Consider the following 17,023-nt stretch of genomic DNA (forward strand, 5'->3'; position numbering starts at 1 on the left):
CTTTTAGTTTGACCTCATGATCTAGTAATCTTGTTTTCACAAAAGCCAATGTCAAGTTGTCTTCAGAAAGGGTTTCAATTGCAGTAATAACTCCGTCATAAGTTGAGGGTAATGTTAGCAACAAATGTGCTATTTTATCCGTTTCTTCTAACTTCGCACCTGCAGCGAGTAATTCGGAAATCAGGTCGTCGAAATTCGTAAAATGTTTTACGAGAGGTAGATCGCTTTGTAATTTAAGCACCAACAGTTTTTTACGTAAAGCCAACTGGGTGGCAATGCTTCTACGCTCGTATAGTTCATCTAGCCTCTTTAAGATGTCGCGTGCAGTGCTGTCCTCTTTGGCGAATCCAAGGAAGGAGTCGGAGAGATATTCCACTATAACACTCTTTGCGATTCGGTTACTCTTCTCCCAATCGCTGCTTCGTATTATCGGGTCGTCGTCGATCGCTTTTATTACCTCCAACTCAGATAATAAAGCTCGAATTCGGAACTTCCACACGCTGTATTTCTCGCCGTTGAAAGGTTTAATATTCCGTTTTGATTTTAAATTATCCATTTTTTTTCGAAAATTGCAACCGTCAACTGCTAATGCTCAAAACAGACTGAGGTGAGAACACTCCACTGAAAATGGAATGATTCCAAAACCCCCACTACCATCTATCGATCCACCCCCTACAAGTGGTGGCAGTTTTTGTGATTAAACACTAGGTGGCGTCGTTTTTGTAAATGGCTATCGTTGATGACCTCGCCATTTCCGATATATATATTTCGATTAAATTAACGTAAACTGGGCCCATAACCTATAGGAAGTTATGGTAAAAAGTAAAAACAACGTTTAAGGATTTAAATAAACTTGTATATAATATCCTTTTTATAATAATCACTATGGAGGTATATGTCCGATCCCTAGCACTGCTCAGAGCAAAGTCAGAAGTGAGAAAGATCAAAATTTCAGGGGGTCGGGCGTTTTTAGTCTAGACCATAAACAATCTTTTATCATAAACAATAGAACAGTCATAGATTAATTTTTGTATAGATTGTTAATTTAAATAATTCCAACACGGACCAATAGTTCCTGAGATTAGCGCGTTTAAACAAACAAACAAACTCTTCCGCTTTATAATATTAGTATACATTGTATTATTTTATCATCATCATTAGCTCACTATGCGTCCAGACCGAGGGGCTTGGAGCCTACCCTAAGTTAAGGGTGATTAGGCCATAGTCAACCACGCTGGCCAAGTGCGGGTTGGTTGACTTCACACATATCTTTGAATTACTTCTCAGATATGTGCAGGTTGCATCACGATGTTTTCCTTCACCGTAAGAACGTCGGATAAATGTACATATGTAAAACGGAAAATCGAAAAACACATTGGTACATGGCGGGATTCGATTTTATAAATCTTACTAATATTATAAATTTGAATGTTTAGTTGTATGGATAAATGAATGTTAGAAGGTATCTCCAGAACTGCATGGATCTCGCTATAATTTGGCATAGATGTAGAACATATAGAAGAATACATAGGCTTATTCAGTTTTTTTTTTTAATTCCGCGTGATCGGAGTCGCGGGTTAAAGCTATATAAATATCAATAAGCTCGCCTGAAATAAACTGTAAACAAACAACTGTTTACTTTAAAAAAATGTAAATTAATTACATTTTCAATAAATGTAATTTCATTTAATTACATTTCTTACTTTGTATATTTACATGAAAATACGATGTCAAAAGCAGTTTACTAAAACAAACGAATAACAAAAATAACGGGATCCGTCGAAAAGCGTTACAACTTTTAATTTTACGTAAAAACAAAACAACATAAAAAAATAACCCATTGTATCCGCTATTGAATTAAATTTCCCAAAATTGTTACCATAAATCTCCAACAATATACGGGGTAAACAAATTCATACCCTTTTTTTTCACGTAAACGGCCATTTTAGACATTTTGTTTGGTGGCGTTTGTTTTCACAGCTAAATTACATCGCCGCCTCCGCGATGTTAGATTGATGTGTGTTTAATAGCATCTAATAAATTCTCTACAAGAGCTTGTTGAAACAACGAAAAGTTGTAAAAAATAATAACTCCATAAAGAAGTCTATACTAATAATATGAAAAGGAAAAATTTGTTTGTTTATTTGCAATGAATACGTTCCGAATTTACTAACCCGATTTGAAAAAAACTACTTACAAGTTTTTTTTTTAAATTCCGCGCGAAGGAAGTCGCCGTCAAATGCCAGTATTCAAATAAATCAATTTAATTTATTTCTTAACTGAAATTCGACAAATTAAAAAATACTTCAGGATGATAACGATATGTTTTCATACAATAATTTCAACAGTGTAAACCCAAAGTTACCACAACAAGGATACAAACATGATCTCGGTTCTTCAAGACGCGGTCAGTCTATCGCACGTAGCATCGCGTACGCTACCCGTGTGCCATACGCTAAACGTTTGCGAAATCAGAGCAATTGTATAACCTTATAAGTCCATACATAACGTGGGCAGAAAACATTCAAGAATGTGCCATTCTAAAAGCTAAGACAATTTGTTTATCTGTTTAAAAAATATAATTACTTATGACACGGAAAACTGCGCCTTAATACCAAAACAATTGTAACCTTTTAAACACACTATTAAAATCTGCAAAGCATTCTTACGCGTCTTTTCAACTTCTGAGCCCTTTGTCTACTAAAGTTCGTCGAGAATGGTCCCACTGAAGTTCTTGAACATATACTAAAGTTAGTCAAATATACAGGTCCATTGAAGATTGGTAGAGCAAAATGCTTGAAAACATATTGTTAAGCAACTTATTAAAATAAACAATGGTAGTCGTTTTACATCATCAGGTTCATATTCCCATTTAAATTGCGAAAACGCTTCAAAAGTCAACCCACTTAATTTAAAACTCCATAGCTCGTATTTCACTTAGTTATGTCTTAAAAGGAAGATCACATTGCAACATTATTCAAATTATTTTTTGTTAACAATTTCGGCGTCTTTTATGTTAGATTGAAAATGAAAAATCAATTTAATTCTCTTTGACATAAAGTTTAATTTAGCATAGCCGCTTTCAAAATGTTTTCGGCTTGGGAAACACGAAAATTTATGTCTTATTTGCATAGATAGTGCTTAAATAAAAGCTCGGCTGCGCGTATGACATTATCTTAAATTGCTTTAAAACTATATTAAAATATATAACTAAATTAATATAAAAAACCTCGTAAAACTGCTGCCAAATTTCGTTAAGTCTTTTTACACAACTTAACCAGTTGTAAAGCCCACTTTAACATCTTCGCACGAATTGGTCCGGCTCGCCCGGTGAAATACCACGACCACACAGAAGACAGGCGTCAAGTGGAAGCAATTCCGCGTACAGTCTGATGAGTGTGCGTCCCGGAAGCCTAACTTCGTCCTTTTTCCCTTCCCACCCTTTTTCTTATAAGGAAAGAATGGGAAGTGGAAGTGGACTTTCCAGATGAGAGGATGCATGGAAAGGGAAAATATTTTCTTTCTGTGCATCCTCTCCTCCGTCGATTAAAGGTAGGCAACGCATATGCAATTTCGTATGTCTATGGGCAACTCGCATCGACGACTGTGTTTGCGGAGCGCGCAACGCGATACTCGCGACGCAAGGATACAATAGTTTCAAAGATTTACATTGCCTTGTGCAGCAAGGAGCTAAGAGTTATGTCTAAATGTAAAACTTGCTATTTATTTTATATTTCTACTAAAATATTAATTTTTATTTCATGTTTTAAAGGATTTAAATAATGAAAGTAGTTAACATTTTTTTGTGAAAGATAAAAAATAAGACATTCTGAGATGAATTTAGTTTTAATTAAGAAACCCCGTTCTCCAAGAACTTGAGAACTGAGATAAAATTACAACTTGACTGAGTCTCTCTCAGATTTTTTTTAATCACAGCTTTCATGAAATATTATTGCTAGAAGGATCACTTGAGTTTTTATAAAAGATAACTAAATATAATAAATATTTTTAACTAGCTGTCGCCCGCGACTCTGTCTCCGCGGAATTAAGAATAAAATAATTAGTACCTTATGGGTTGTGACATTGTCCTATATCCATGCCAAATTTCATCTAGATCCGTTCAGCCGTTCTGGAGATACCCTCAGACAAACATCCATCCATCTAAACATTCGCATTAATATATATCTTAATCTAATCTTATTATAGTAAGATTTGTAATTTATAACTTTAATCTTTGTGTACCTTTGAGAGAGCGGTATTAGAATCACTGACGTGCATTTTGAATGTAGTAGCGAGTGCGGTGTGTCAGGACTGTACCAGATGGAGCTCCGAGTACTCTGCTTGCCTGAGTTAGCGGCATTCTATTTTTATACTGTGTGTAACAAATATTTTCTTTATAAACAAAAGATTAAGTATTATTTTTATTAAGAAAACTGATGCCAATTATTATTTGTTAAACTTCAATATTGTTTATTATGTTCAATCGCAACGGAAGTGCAACAACTTCCGGTTAAAGTCTTCAACAGAGCTTTGAGCGTATTTGTCTCTGTGTGTTTGTCTTTATTCTCAACTATAGAACAAATATACCAAGCATTGTGTATTGTTAAAGCGCTTTATTACTTTTAAGTTTTTTTTTTAATTGACTAATTCTAACTAACATGTTTGAAGGTATCTCCATAAGAGCTGAACGGATCTTGATGAAATTTAGCATAGATGTAGAACATAGACTGAAAGAACAAATAGGCTAATAATTAAGTTTTTTTAATTCCGCACGGAGAGAGTCGTCGCGACCGCCTGTAGACGAATATAAATAGTACTATTTTACAATACAATAATAATATTAATTTCTATAAGGTGAATCGGTATTAATGTTGACATTTGTATTAAGATTTACGAAAAGATCTTTAACATTTAACAATATTTGTTTACAATATAATTCAAACACATTAATTAGCGAATCTTAAATAGACGAACAAAACGCTGACTCTTCGAATGTAACTTGTCGGCGCGGATCTTTTTTTACTAAGAAACCTTTGATTAAAGTTAATGAGGGGAAGATTTAAAGGTAATTCAAAACGTGAATTTGATTTTAAAATTTTTGCTATTATCACGAATTAGCCGGCTTTCATAAAACATAGGCTAAATCGTTACTATCTTTCTCGTATTTTTTTTTTATTAGAATGAATGTAGACAGACTCCTTTATGCATATATTTCTAACGCTAAATTACTTTAGTGAGTTCCTTTTTATTTATTTTTTTATTTGCTTTACTTTTTTTGTTTTGTTAGATACTGAGGAATACACAATTTTTCACTTTTTTTGGATTTATTGGAGTTTGAAATTACAATTTGGTTGTTAATGTCTAGCCATATTTCCACAGATACGTTCAGAAACATGTCATACACATAATTTTTATTAGATAAACAGAGATAAGAAAGTTTTTTTGATAAAAAAAAACAAATCACAACGATAATATATCGATACTTATTCATGAATATTTTACAAAGTAAGTTTCCGAGCCAAGTTTTCCATACACAAGACATTAAGGGAACCAGGTCAAATGTAAATGTTGGCAACACTGAAAAACAAAATATCATCGCGACGTTTGGTTCGCAACTATCCGCTCGTATGCGAGAATAAATTATGAGACGAGCCTTTTAAGAGCTACATTGGCCATATTGACTTTTAAAGACAGGACCTGTACATTTCGCTTTATCAAAGAACAAAAAGTCCTAAAGTTGCTTGCGTGCTCGTTTTATTTATGTGTGTAATTTTTAAGTCAGTATGCCTTCGTATGACGTATCAATTTTGCGTGTCAACATGTTATGTTTGTCAACTTCTCTCGCGATGAAAAGTGGTAGAATTTTTTTGCCTAGTCCGATTCTACATTGTCAAAGTCTGACTATCCTTAATCCATACGAAAACGTCCTTAGGGAACTCTGTCCCTTTTCCGCTGTCAGTATAAACTCTGTTTAGGGCGACAACTGATAATCCCTAGTGACAGCTATTTGAAGTTTTTCCTAGTTTTCTGTTACCTTTGATGTTTATCTAACATCAGTAGCAATAGTTTTGTGTGTATTTATGAATAATAATCCCATCTGGGAATATAATACAACTAGCTGTCGCCCGCAGCTTTGCCCGCGCGGAATTAAAAAAAAACTTTACGTGTTCTTCCAGACTATGTTCTACATCTATGCCAAATTTCATCAAGAGCCATGAAGCCGTTTTGGAGATACCTTCAAACAAACATCCATCTAAACATTCGCATTTATACTAGTACGATAGAGACGATTGACCCATTACCGAGCAACGATGAGTGTTTACAGTGCGACAAAATTATCTGACCCGGCAAAAAGTGCTTGCCACGTGATGTCTTACCTATGTTTTTCTATGCTTTAACGAGTTTTGACGTACTTTATAACATATTCAATCACGATAATAACGCAATTCATTGTGTCAGATATTTTTTCGGATTATTTTTTTTTATTTATCACAAAGTGGAATGTGCGATCCATTTCTGAACAGAACACGCAATGTCAGTATGCTTTCACTAGGCACAGATTATAAACGAGACGAGAGCGCGCGGCGACCGACTGTCAAATAAAGAATTTGCCGCCATTTGCAAAACGCTCACGTGTGCGAGGTACACCCTAACGAGAAGTTGGGAGGTTGCCATTGGTTAGATACTCTAATCTATCTTAAATCGTGATTTGAATTCTTATCCTACTCGTTAGGACTCTCAAAATTAATTAGGAAATTGAGACATAAATTGATAATTTAACAAAAAATTCCGCAACTTTATTTAAGTATAGTAAAAACTTATAACACAATAGTGTTATTTCCAATACTATTTAGCATATATTTTGGAAGTTTAGCTTTTGATAAATATCTCAGTAAGATACAAAAATCATTGGTCATTATCGTATAAAAGTCTTGAACATTCTTATACAGACAACATAAAATGTACATATAAACATTTTGTAAGGCAAAAGGAAACGTTTTCGTTATTTATATCGCAGGAGGCGTTCAGCAGCTCGGCGCCGTTTGAACCCGCACTAACTTATTCACATGTTTAACGATCCCAGAGGAAAATAGAATTCGTCCTCTCATGCAGAGATTTTCCTTGAGAAATTCTATTGAGAACATACGCGACGATATTCAACTTTTATGAAAACACTAGCTGTCGCCCGCGACTCTGTCTGCGCGGCATCAAAAAACTTAATTATTAGCCTTTATGTTTTTCCAGGATACGTTCTATATGTATGCCAAATTTCATCGAGATCGGTTCAGGCGTTCTAGAGATACCTTCGGACAAACATCCATTCATCCATCTAAACATTCGCATTTATAATAGTAGTAAGACATATATTTATGTAACTTTTCTAACCATTATATGTATAATATTGTGAAATAAATAAAGTAAATAATGGTTATTTTATAATAATAAAAAAAAATGACAAAATCTCCAGTATCTTACCTACAATTAATTAACTTAGAAATAAGTCTAAAAAATCGTGTGTTTACTTTATTAAAAATATTTACTTTACCTATAATTAAAAATAAAATTAAAATTGCAAATTGCATTCGTACGATCTAATCGCGGCGGTGTTAGGTGCAAAGTCAGCGAGAATTCCGGGTAAATTGACACAAGCGCGAGGGGTCGCTGGTTTTGTATTTTATGAAAAAACGGTAATTTTTGTAACTTGAACCAGAAGTTCAAATATCACATTACATGTGTTGCCCTTGTTTTTCTAATTACAAATTCTAAGACATAGAACAATCAAACTTAGAATCTAGTGTTTTCTCAAATAATTCGTTTCCCATAAGGATTTTAGTTCAAAAAGTTTGGAAACTTCTCTTATAAAATTTTCTTTATCTAGTTCATAACTATATTTGCTAAAATATCAAAACTAACTACGCCTTTAAGCTACAATATCTTGAGAAAATATGGATTAAATAAATATTTTGTAAAATCATATCTTTATATTAAAAATATATTTGATATTCAGAATAAAATAAACTTTATAAAGATGGGATATGGAATGAAGGTAAAAGAGATATCTTTAAGTCGTTTTGATATCGAAATTTTGTATAAATATTTATGTACGTTTGGCGACTGTAAATTTTAGTATAGTATTTAAGAAGACTGATATTTCTACGCTATTTAGTGACGTCATCATTTCCATATCAATATTTTGAAAAAGTATATAAAACACAGTTAATTATTATATCTTTATATATATAATTCTTCTGTGAGTGTGTATGTCACTGAACTTCTCTCAAACGACTGGACCGATTTTGATGATATTTTTGTGTGTGTGTTCAAGGGGAGATCCCCTTGAATGGGAATGGTTTAGATTCACAATTTTCATCGAATATTAACTTCATATTAATTTATTCAAATTAAAGACATGTTGACAGGACCACGTCTGTCGGGTCCGCTAGTAACTAAATAATACTTTGGTTTAAATCTTAAAACAAAACACAATCACTTATCTCAACTCAACCAAAGATTGTGATTCGATCTAGGCCATGTAAGTGACCTTTCAATAAAGGTCATACATTCTAGACATTTGCGTATCAAATAGTAACAATTAATTTAAAACAAGAATCATAATACAGCGACCTCTATCATGTGACAAGGATAAACTATGGAGAACCAGTCAGTCACGGAACCTACCGCAAATAAACCTTTTTCTATGCTTGAATACATAACCCTTACTAAGTTAACTCGAAACGAACTCACTAAGATTATATCGTAAATTACGTCAAATCTGAATTCACTCTCTTCTTACTTCGACATTAAATTTGATGCATAATTAGTATTAAGGTTTTAAAGCACTAACTGTGAGTTTCTGAGAATATTCCTCGTCTAAAAGGTCTCAGAAACCAACGTTAACAAGACTTAGCATCCAGTCTTAAATTTAAATTTAAACCTTGATTTTACTTTTAGTTTCGTTCGTTCAACAAATACATTTAAAAAGTTCCAATTTCAACAGGAATAAAAACGATACCTTTTGTTGTTAACTGGACCAAAAAGGTATTGTCTAGACATCAACAAAGAGCAATTAAATAGTTTAGTTACGGTCATTTTGTTCTTTTTTTGTTGTATATTTTTGTACAAAATTGTCAGCATTGGTGCGTTACTTTACAATACGACAAAATAAGTTCCTAAAAATTGATAACATTACTATATTACATCTTACTAATATTATAAATGCGAATGTTTAGATGCATGGATGGATGTTTGTAAAGGTATCACCAGAAAGGCTGAACGGATATCGATGATTTGGCATACATATAGAAAATAGTCTGGAAGAAAACATAGACTACTATTTTTTTAATTCCGCGCAGACAAGATCGTGAGCGTCTGCTAGTATGCCATAAAATTACAAAATAAAAATTAAAAAACAGAAACACGGTTTTATATATCTCGGTATTATATAACTGTCAACCTTCGTAACATATAATACAGTATTAATTAAGACCTTTTTAAGCGTTTTTAGACCTTAAAAGCTTTTAGTAATGTAAGCAATCTGCAATATATTTAACTTTTTTTCCAGTCGAGATACGAGTAACGATTTTTTCTTTTTTTTCTACATTTAGGTCTTTTTATTTGTATCGTGGTAGGGTTCAGTTGGTTAAAGATACGTCGAACATTTTAGTGGTCGCGTGCTGCGCCCGGGGGCCTGCTGATTAGATAGCTAGGGATCTTTACCAAGAAAAAATCCAATGCCCGCAAATAAATTAGAGCATTTGTTAGCCGACCCTTTCAGTTCATTGTACTCATGATAACTAGCCCTGGGCCGTACACTGTTTAACTAAATTTATAGCTTACTAGAATATATAATAAGTAAACAGGACCTTTAGTGAATTGCTAACCTACTATTGCCTTATTTAGGCGCGTTTACGATTCTACATGTAGTAGAAACAAACTATCCATTTTTTTTCTAACTCAAAGATTTCTGATTAGAATTACATTTTTTTATTTTATTTTAATAGCACTTTTCTTAGTATTAAATCTTTAATAATTAAAATAGTAACGTATGCCAACAAAGCCCCTTATACGATTGTCGTCGACAGATTAAATCCAATTAAAACTATTAGCGGGAACATACAGACAAACACAAAGCGAGGGAACAATCGCGTAGGTTCCGAACACAAATTACATTCCAAATTCAAACATTCCCTGATTAGATCCCAACGACCGAGTCACGTCGCGCCAATTAGAAAACGGTTCCCAATTCATTTGAAAATGGAACACTCGATTTTGATGTAGTGGCTGTCATATGTCGCCTGTTAATATATACAGAGAAATTTGAACTCTATCCTAAAGTCAAACGGTTGAAAATGATTCATTTATTAAAATAGCAGTGCTTGTAAGATAATAGATGAAAGACTGGGGATGTTACAGCGAATTTACTGTACAAGAAAATGAACTTTATAATTACAAGTTAGGGTGTAATTTTGAATGATTAATTATTCGTAATTAATATGTTTGTTCAGCACAGTCCTGGCTTTAGTCGTTTCATTTTTCTGTATCGCGCAAATGTAGCCTCGTTTAATTTTAACTTCTATCTTTGACTTTATTTATATACAAAATTTTTGCAGACTTGAGATGTCTGTTTGTTGAAATCGTCCAATGTTTACTGATATAAATTCTTTTGAATTTTTATAAAAACATAAGACAGTCTCTTTTTCTCTTTTCATAGTTTCTTTTTCTTTTGTTTCTTCAATAAGCAGCTACTGCATAGAAAACAGTTACAATAATATCAACTCTTGGCTCTGACATCAAGGATACAGAAGACAGGCGTGAAGTGGAAGCAATTCCGCGTTTCGTCTGATGAGTATGCGTCCCGGAGGCCTAATTTAGTCCTCTTTTCCTTCCCACCCTTTTTCTTATAAGGAAAGCATGGGAAGTGGATATGGACTTTCCGGATAAGGGGATGCATGGAAATATTTTCTTTCTGTGCATCCTCTCCTCCGTCGATTAAAGGTAGGCAACGCATATGCAATTTCATATGTCTATGGGCAACGGTCACTTCGCTATTTCAGCGATTTCAGGTGGCCGCTCGCTCGTTTGCCACCTTATAATATAAAAAAAAATACAAAAATGTGACAGTTCATTTTGTTTCTACAAAATATAAAATAATATTTGCCTTATAAGTCACTTTATACTCTTCCATTCACTCAAAAGCTACATCATTCTTCATTCATTAATTAAACAAACAAGGAAATGTCATTCACCATTCACCATAGTGAACATATTCCCGACAAAACACACTTACTGCACATGTGCTACGAAGTTACTGTGGGCTTCTGAGTAGAAAAGTTCTGTTTAAAACATATTCTTATCTCTGTTTTTTCAAAGATGGAAGACAGGGATAACGATATGCTTAATGCAGAGATTTTGGTGTCAGGAACCCATTGTTAGAGGTGTTCACTGATACGTTAATTTAACATAACACTCATATTTAGGCCTTAAATAGTTAAACCGACATTAAAATTCATAAGGCTTTTTAAAAAGCATTCTTATTCAACAGTTTAAAATCTTACTAATATTATAAATTCGATTGTAGATGGATGTTTGTTAGTAGGTATCTTCAGAACTCTGATCTCACTGAAACATTTTGTAGTCGTTAGTTTTTCCAAATAAAAAAAAGTCGACATAGATGTAGAACATAATCTGGAAGAACATAGGCTACTAATTAAGTTTTTTTTTTCAATCGGACAGAATCCGGCGACATTTAGTATCGAAATATTAAAGTTGACATTCTTTTGTTTCTTTCAAAATAAAATTACTACTTCTAGTAGTGTTTAATAACCATGTCCATGTTTCATGCGCTATATTCTCCGCGTCTGTTCGTTTTTGTCGCTTTGTTATTCAAGACCCAACTTTAGGACTAAATCTCATTTGTCTGGAATTAATGTATTAAGCCGTTACATGGATATTGTATGCGGGTTACGTGGATTTAACAATTAAATTGGAATGTTTGAATATACATATATGTTCTTACTATGTTTTACGAATTATATATTTGATTTCAATACATAAGATGTTTGATTAATCACACACAATAAACTAATAAAGAATCTTATGAATAGTCTTAAATTTATGATATAAAAAATAGTAAAAAAAACGAATAATTAACTAAAATATATTATTAAAAGGAGTCCGTTTAGGCAAGGTCCCGAAGATACTGGCAGCGTTCCACCTTTGGACAATAAAACTAATTCTTTGACCGAGGTAGCTGCCAGCTCTTCGGATGTTTCTTGTACAGAATATATAACAGTAGTTGTTTACGAACATAACATATTTTTCAATTTACTGCAAAAATGAGGAGGTTTTCAATTCAAGTCTGTACCTTTGCTCATCTGGAGTCGATGTTTATTCCAAAGGTCTTTGTGTGATTCAACTTTTTATCTGTTTGTCAATAAAATAAAATAGCTCATGACAAAAAGCTATCACAAGAACCTCTTTAAATTGTACATTTTAAATATTGTGACACAGATTTATCCCAATAAAATCTTACCGGGCCAAATTATAAGTCGCACTATAGCTTTGTTATTTTCCACAGACTGTGTGCACCTGCAACTGTATAAAGATCAGAAGGAACGGCAACGCAACGGACAGACGAAGGCCTCGCTCTCCCTCCAACAGTACCTTGGCTTCGAAGCTGGCTTCACACTAGACAAGGAATCAAACACTCTCGCCATACTTTGCGAGGACGTTGTTCCAGTCCTGGCATTTGATACAAGAGAGATACTGATACAGTGGCGAGTTAAGGTGAGTTCAAGATTTTATGGTAGAGATGATTACAGAAACAAATGAACAATCGGTCAGTAATTACGCTAAAAGAGCGAAGTAACCGTTGCCTATACATCTGACGCACTTATAGTAATTTAATGCCTTATTTATTAATTAAATAGTTGTTTAGTGTAGATTTCTCGTACTGAGCGGCTCATAATTTAACGGAGGAACATCTAATTCCACGGGATCCACATCGAATTCTAAAGGAAAATCGTAAAATGAGGATGATAATTTTTGATAGAAAGTTTGTTTTTCTTATATTTCGCTGTGTCTACGAAAAAGTTTTATCTTGTCTTTGGTAAAAATTATTCGATTTTGAATTGGAATTATGGATAAAGATAATTTTGACTAAAGAAATATACAACCACATTCAATTTTTGTACTGTTATCAGGTGCAACACAATCTCGGCAGCAGTAAGGAGTTCGCAGCAGTTATTGTGTCGGCACCATCAGGCAGTGGTGCTCGCGCGGGGCCCGCACGCCTGCACGCCTGCGGGCCGCGCCTTGCGCTCACCATCGCTCGGCCACCTGAGGTCATCGCCCTTTGGGACGTCAAACTACTCAGGTAAAGAACTACGAACTATATTTGCTAACCAAAACTTAACTATGATTATTTCCAAATTTTTTTATAGATAGAAGAAATATGTTTAAAAACTACCAATGATTTTAACAATAAACAAATTATATAGCAAACGCAAAAAAACAACGTACTTTTGCACCATAATTCTTAAAGTGGTCCAGTTGGATTCACTGGGATTGAAGAAAAACAAAGTTCACATTTTACAAGTTGTAAAAGAAATGCGGTAACTACGAGACAAAAAAATTGGGACTAATTTAGATAGAAGAAAGTTTAAAATATTTTAATACAGAATTACTTTCAGTTTAGTGTACCGAGACATAGCAGTTAAAGCTTTAATTACTGTTATGTAATAACTGAGTTTATTTAACATAACGAAGCTCTCAGAATTGCAAGGCTTTACAGCAATAACATAGCGTAAAAGCTATTGCCATGAGCATATAACCAATTTACTATGAGATTCATATCTCCATCACAATATTATAGCATTTCTAAATAACAGTTAAACATCACAATTACACTGTTCATTGTAGAAAAAAAAACCAAGGTAAATCCTTAAGTTTAACCACACAGAAGACAGGCGTCAAGTGGAAGCAATTCCGCGTTTCGTCTGATGAGTGTGCGTCCCGGAGGCCTAATTTAGTCCTCTTTTCCTTCCCGTCATATTTCTTATAAGGAAAGGATGGGAAGTGGAAGAGGACTTTCCGGATGAGAGGATGCATGGAAAGGAAAAATATTTTCTTTCTGTGCATCCTCTTCTCCGTCGAATAAAGGTATGCAACGCATATGCAATTGCGTATGTCTATGGGCAACGGTCACTTCGCTATTTCAGCGATTTCAGGTGGCCGCTCGCTCGTTTGCCACCTTATGATATAAAAAAAAAAACAAAATGAAAAAACCAACACCAATTTGTAATCATAACACTTTTTCATTACACTTTTTTTTATAAAAACGAAGTTAACACAAAATTGTAATGATCAAAGAACTCGATTAAATTAACTAATTTATCAGGGTTGACGGATTTCCATTGCGAAAATCGTGGCTCACCTATTTAAGGGTGTGGGGTTCGAATCCACCCCATACCGTGACCCGATAACCGCGGCGACAGACCTCGCTAATCTTTTAAATCGACTTTCCCTAAAACACCATCAATTCTTTGTGGTATCGCCATTTCTCTAAATAGGGTGAACACACTATTTATGGATACGTGAACAAAATTTACAAATATTATTGCTTCAAATTAATTATTGCCAATGAATTTAAAAATATACGCTTTGGTTTAATACCTTGTACTGATAATATTTAGTTGTAAAAACCTATTTTTTTACTACTACTAGACTACTTACTAATCCTAGAACTTCTGGTCGCCGCACCTCGCACCGTTGTATTAAGCAATTTGTATTCCTACGATATGGTCACCCTAACCGAGCCCTTCCAATTTGACCCAGTTGTCATGGGATATCGCTAGAGTCAAATTGAAGGCGACTGTTTTTGTCCCGACGACGGACGAGTAATTAGGTTTGTGAGGGGTAACTGTAACAGTAACCTACCCCCTAGGTATATTATTAAATGTGGAAACAGATGAAACGTGATATTTGGTAACAACCCACGTCATATTACAAAGATACTAAACTCAATTAAGTAAATTCTAATAACTATTTAACTTTTTTTTCACGTTTATCATTAAAAGGAACTTTTAGACAATGAAATAAATTATTTTAGAGCAAATGTTATTTGTTTGAGTAACTTTTAAAGTTCACAAGGAGCTCAATTATCTTTACGTTTTTAATACATTATTTTAATGTAACGCGTGTCATTAATGGTGCGTTTCCACTGTTGTATAGCAACAAATCATCTCTCTCATAATCTTTAAATAAAACAGAGATAACAACAATGTTCTTACACATGTGTTACGTAAGTTTACATTCACGCAACATCTGAGATTCCATGTTGAACATTGAACATAACATTATAATATTATGTTCAACACGAGCTAAGTACAACATAGTACAGTTAACAATAAAACTCATATGTCGCGGAAACGCGAGGAACAAACAGGCCGCAGTAATGAAATGAAAATATCTTCCGACGCTCGTACAGTCGCGCACGACGTGTAATTGCCTCATTAAAATTAAATAAACACACGCATAATTGTTCCTTATAAATCATGTATGTAAAATAGCTTCCTTAAGTACGTTGTTTTGTTATACTTATCTAACTCAATCTACACATCTTTTGAAACTAAACGCGATCTTTACTTTATTTTTTATATCTTCTATCGAGACAAAATATTCTATCTAGACCAAGTACAACTCCTGGATGCCATCGGTTGCTAATAACCACCGGGACATGATAAAGAATACGTAAGTGTACCCTCGTCCCGGTAGCGATGTTGAGGGTACCAGAGGGTTTTAGTCGATAAGCTCTCTGTTCCTTACCTGGATGGAGGCAAGGTGAGAATCTCACATAACCATAGTATTTTTCCCCAAAGCACTTGGTATAAGTAACGTATTTCCCTCTTACTTTTAAAATATTTAATTCCTAACACTGTATTTACAATCTGTAAAAATGTTCTTGTCTGAATAATAATGAAATACCAATTTTCGCAATTTTTATTAAGCCTTAATAATAAATCCTAATTGACTTAATTTTCCATTAATAAATAATTGAATTTCAAATTACAATATTTCATTTTGTTACCTAATTCGTTACCTACCATTGTTTTATTCAGAACAGCAAATAGCTAATCGCGCAGACAAATAAATGTTCATTAATATTTGTGAATTATTATCGCGACTGTACTATGAGTTGACAAAGGGAATTCATTTGACGCGTCATATTTCCAAAGGTAATTTCGAGTGTTACCAGTAGAGCGGGCGCGGGAAAAGCTGTGGCAACTGGCAACATTGAATGACGGTTAATGATAGATTGCTTTGTTTATAGTTTGACAATATGGATTTGTAAATGGCGTGTTGTACGAATATTCAAAATACTAGCTGTCGCCCGCGACTCCATCAGCGCGGAATTAAATATAACTCAATTAGTACCCTATGTTCTTCCAAACTCTGTTCTACATATATGCCAAATTTCATTGAGATTCATGCAGCCGTTCTGAAGATACATTCAAACACCCATCCAACCGTCCATCCAAACATTCGTATTTATAATATTAGTAAGATGTTTGAATTAATACGATGATAATTATAAGTTTAGGGAAGCTACGCCGATGTATTGTTTACTTCCTCCCCTATAGTAGAAGAGTAAAGAGGTTGCATTTAGAAATAAGATGATGAATTCTGCTTTACGCACGCTGTATATTTTAAATTTAAATCTTCCCCAGACGTTAGTTACAAATTCAATTTATTCGTATCGATCAAAACTCTCCAGACATTAAGCTCGGTCTGCAAAAACACTAAAATTCATTTGACTCACCCCGACTCTAATATTTCCATTGAAATGTACTAAAACTTGCAAATCCCATTCTTGTGTCAACACACGGCGCTGTCCAATTTTTACAGGCTTTGTTTTCATTCACTCACAGCTGTATTCATTCGTTCGTTCATACAATCCTTTCATGCGAACGAATTAGTTTTGTTATTTCACAGCTATGAATTTGAAAATTGTTCTTTTTGATTT

At 33.9% G+C, this 17,023-nt stretch overlaps 1 protein-coding gene across 1 annotated transcript in view; it reads left to right on the plus strand.

Moving 5' to 3' along the window:
• Positions 1 to 17,023, plus strand: part of LOC106126783 (protein Dok-7) — a 132,790-nt gene that overhangs the window by 102,941 nt on the left and 12,826 nt on the right. Inside the window, exons 4-5 of the mRNA XM_013324637.1 lie at positions 12,578 to 12,786; positions 13,203 to 13,375. Coding sequence (XP_013180091.1) covers positions 12,578 to 12,786; positions 13,203 to 13,375 — 382 coding nt within the window. The remainder of the gene's footprint in view (positions 1 to 12,577; positions 12,787 to 13,202; positions 13,376 to 17,023) is intronic.

Source organism: Papilio xuthus, unplaced genomic scaffold (genome assembly GCF_000836235.2).
Source record: "Papilio xuthus unplaced genomic scaffold, Pxut_1.1 DF824992.1, whole genome shotgun sequence".
Lineage (NCBI taxonomy): Eukaryota > Metazoa > Arthropoda > Insecta > Lepidoptera > Papilionidae > Papilio > Papilio xuthus.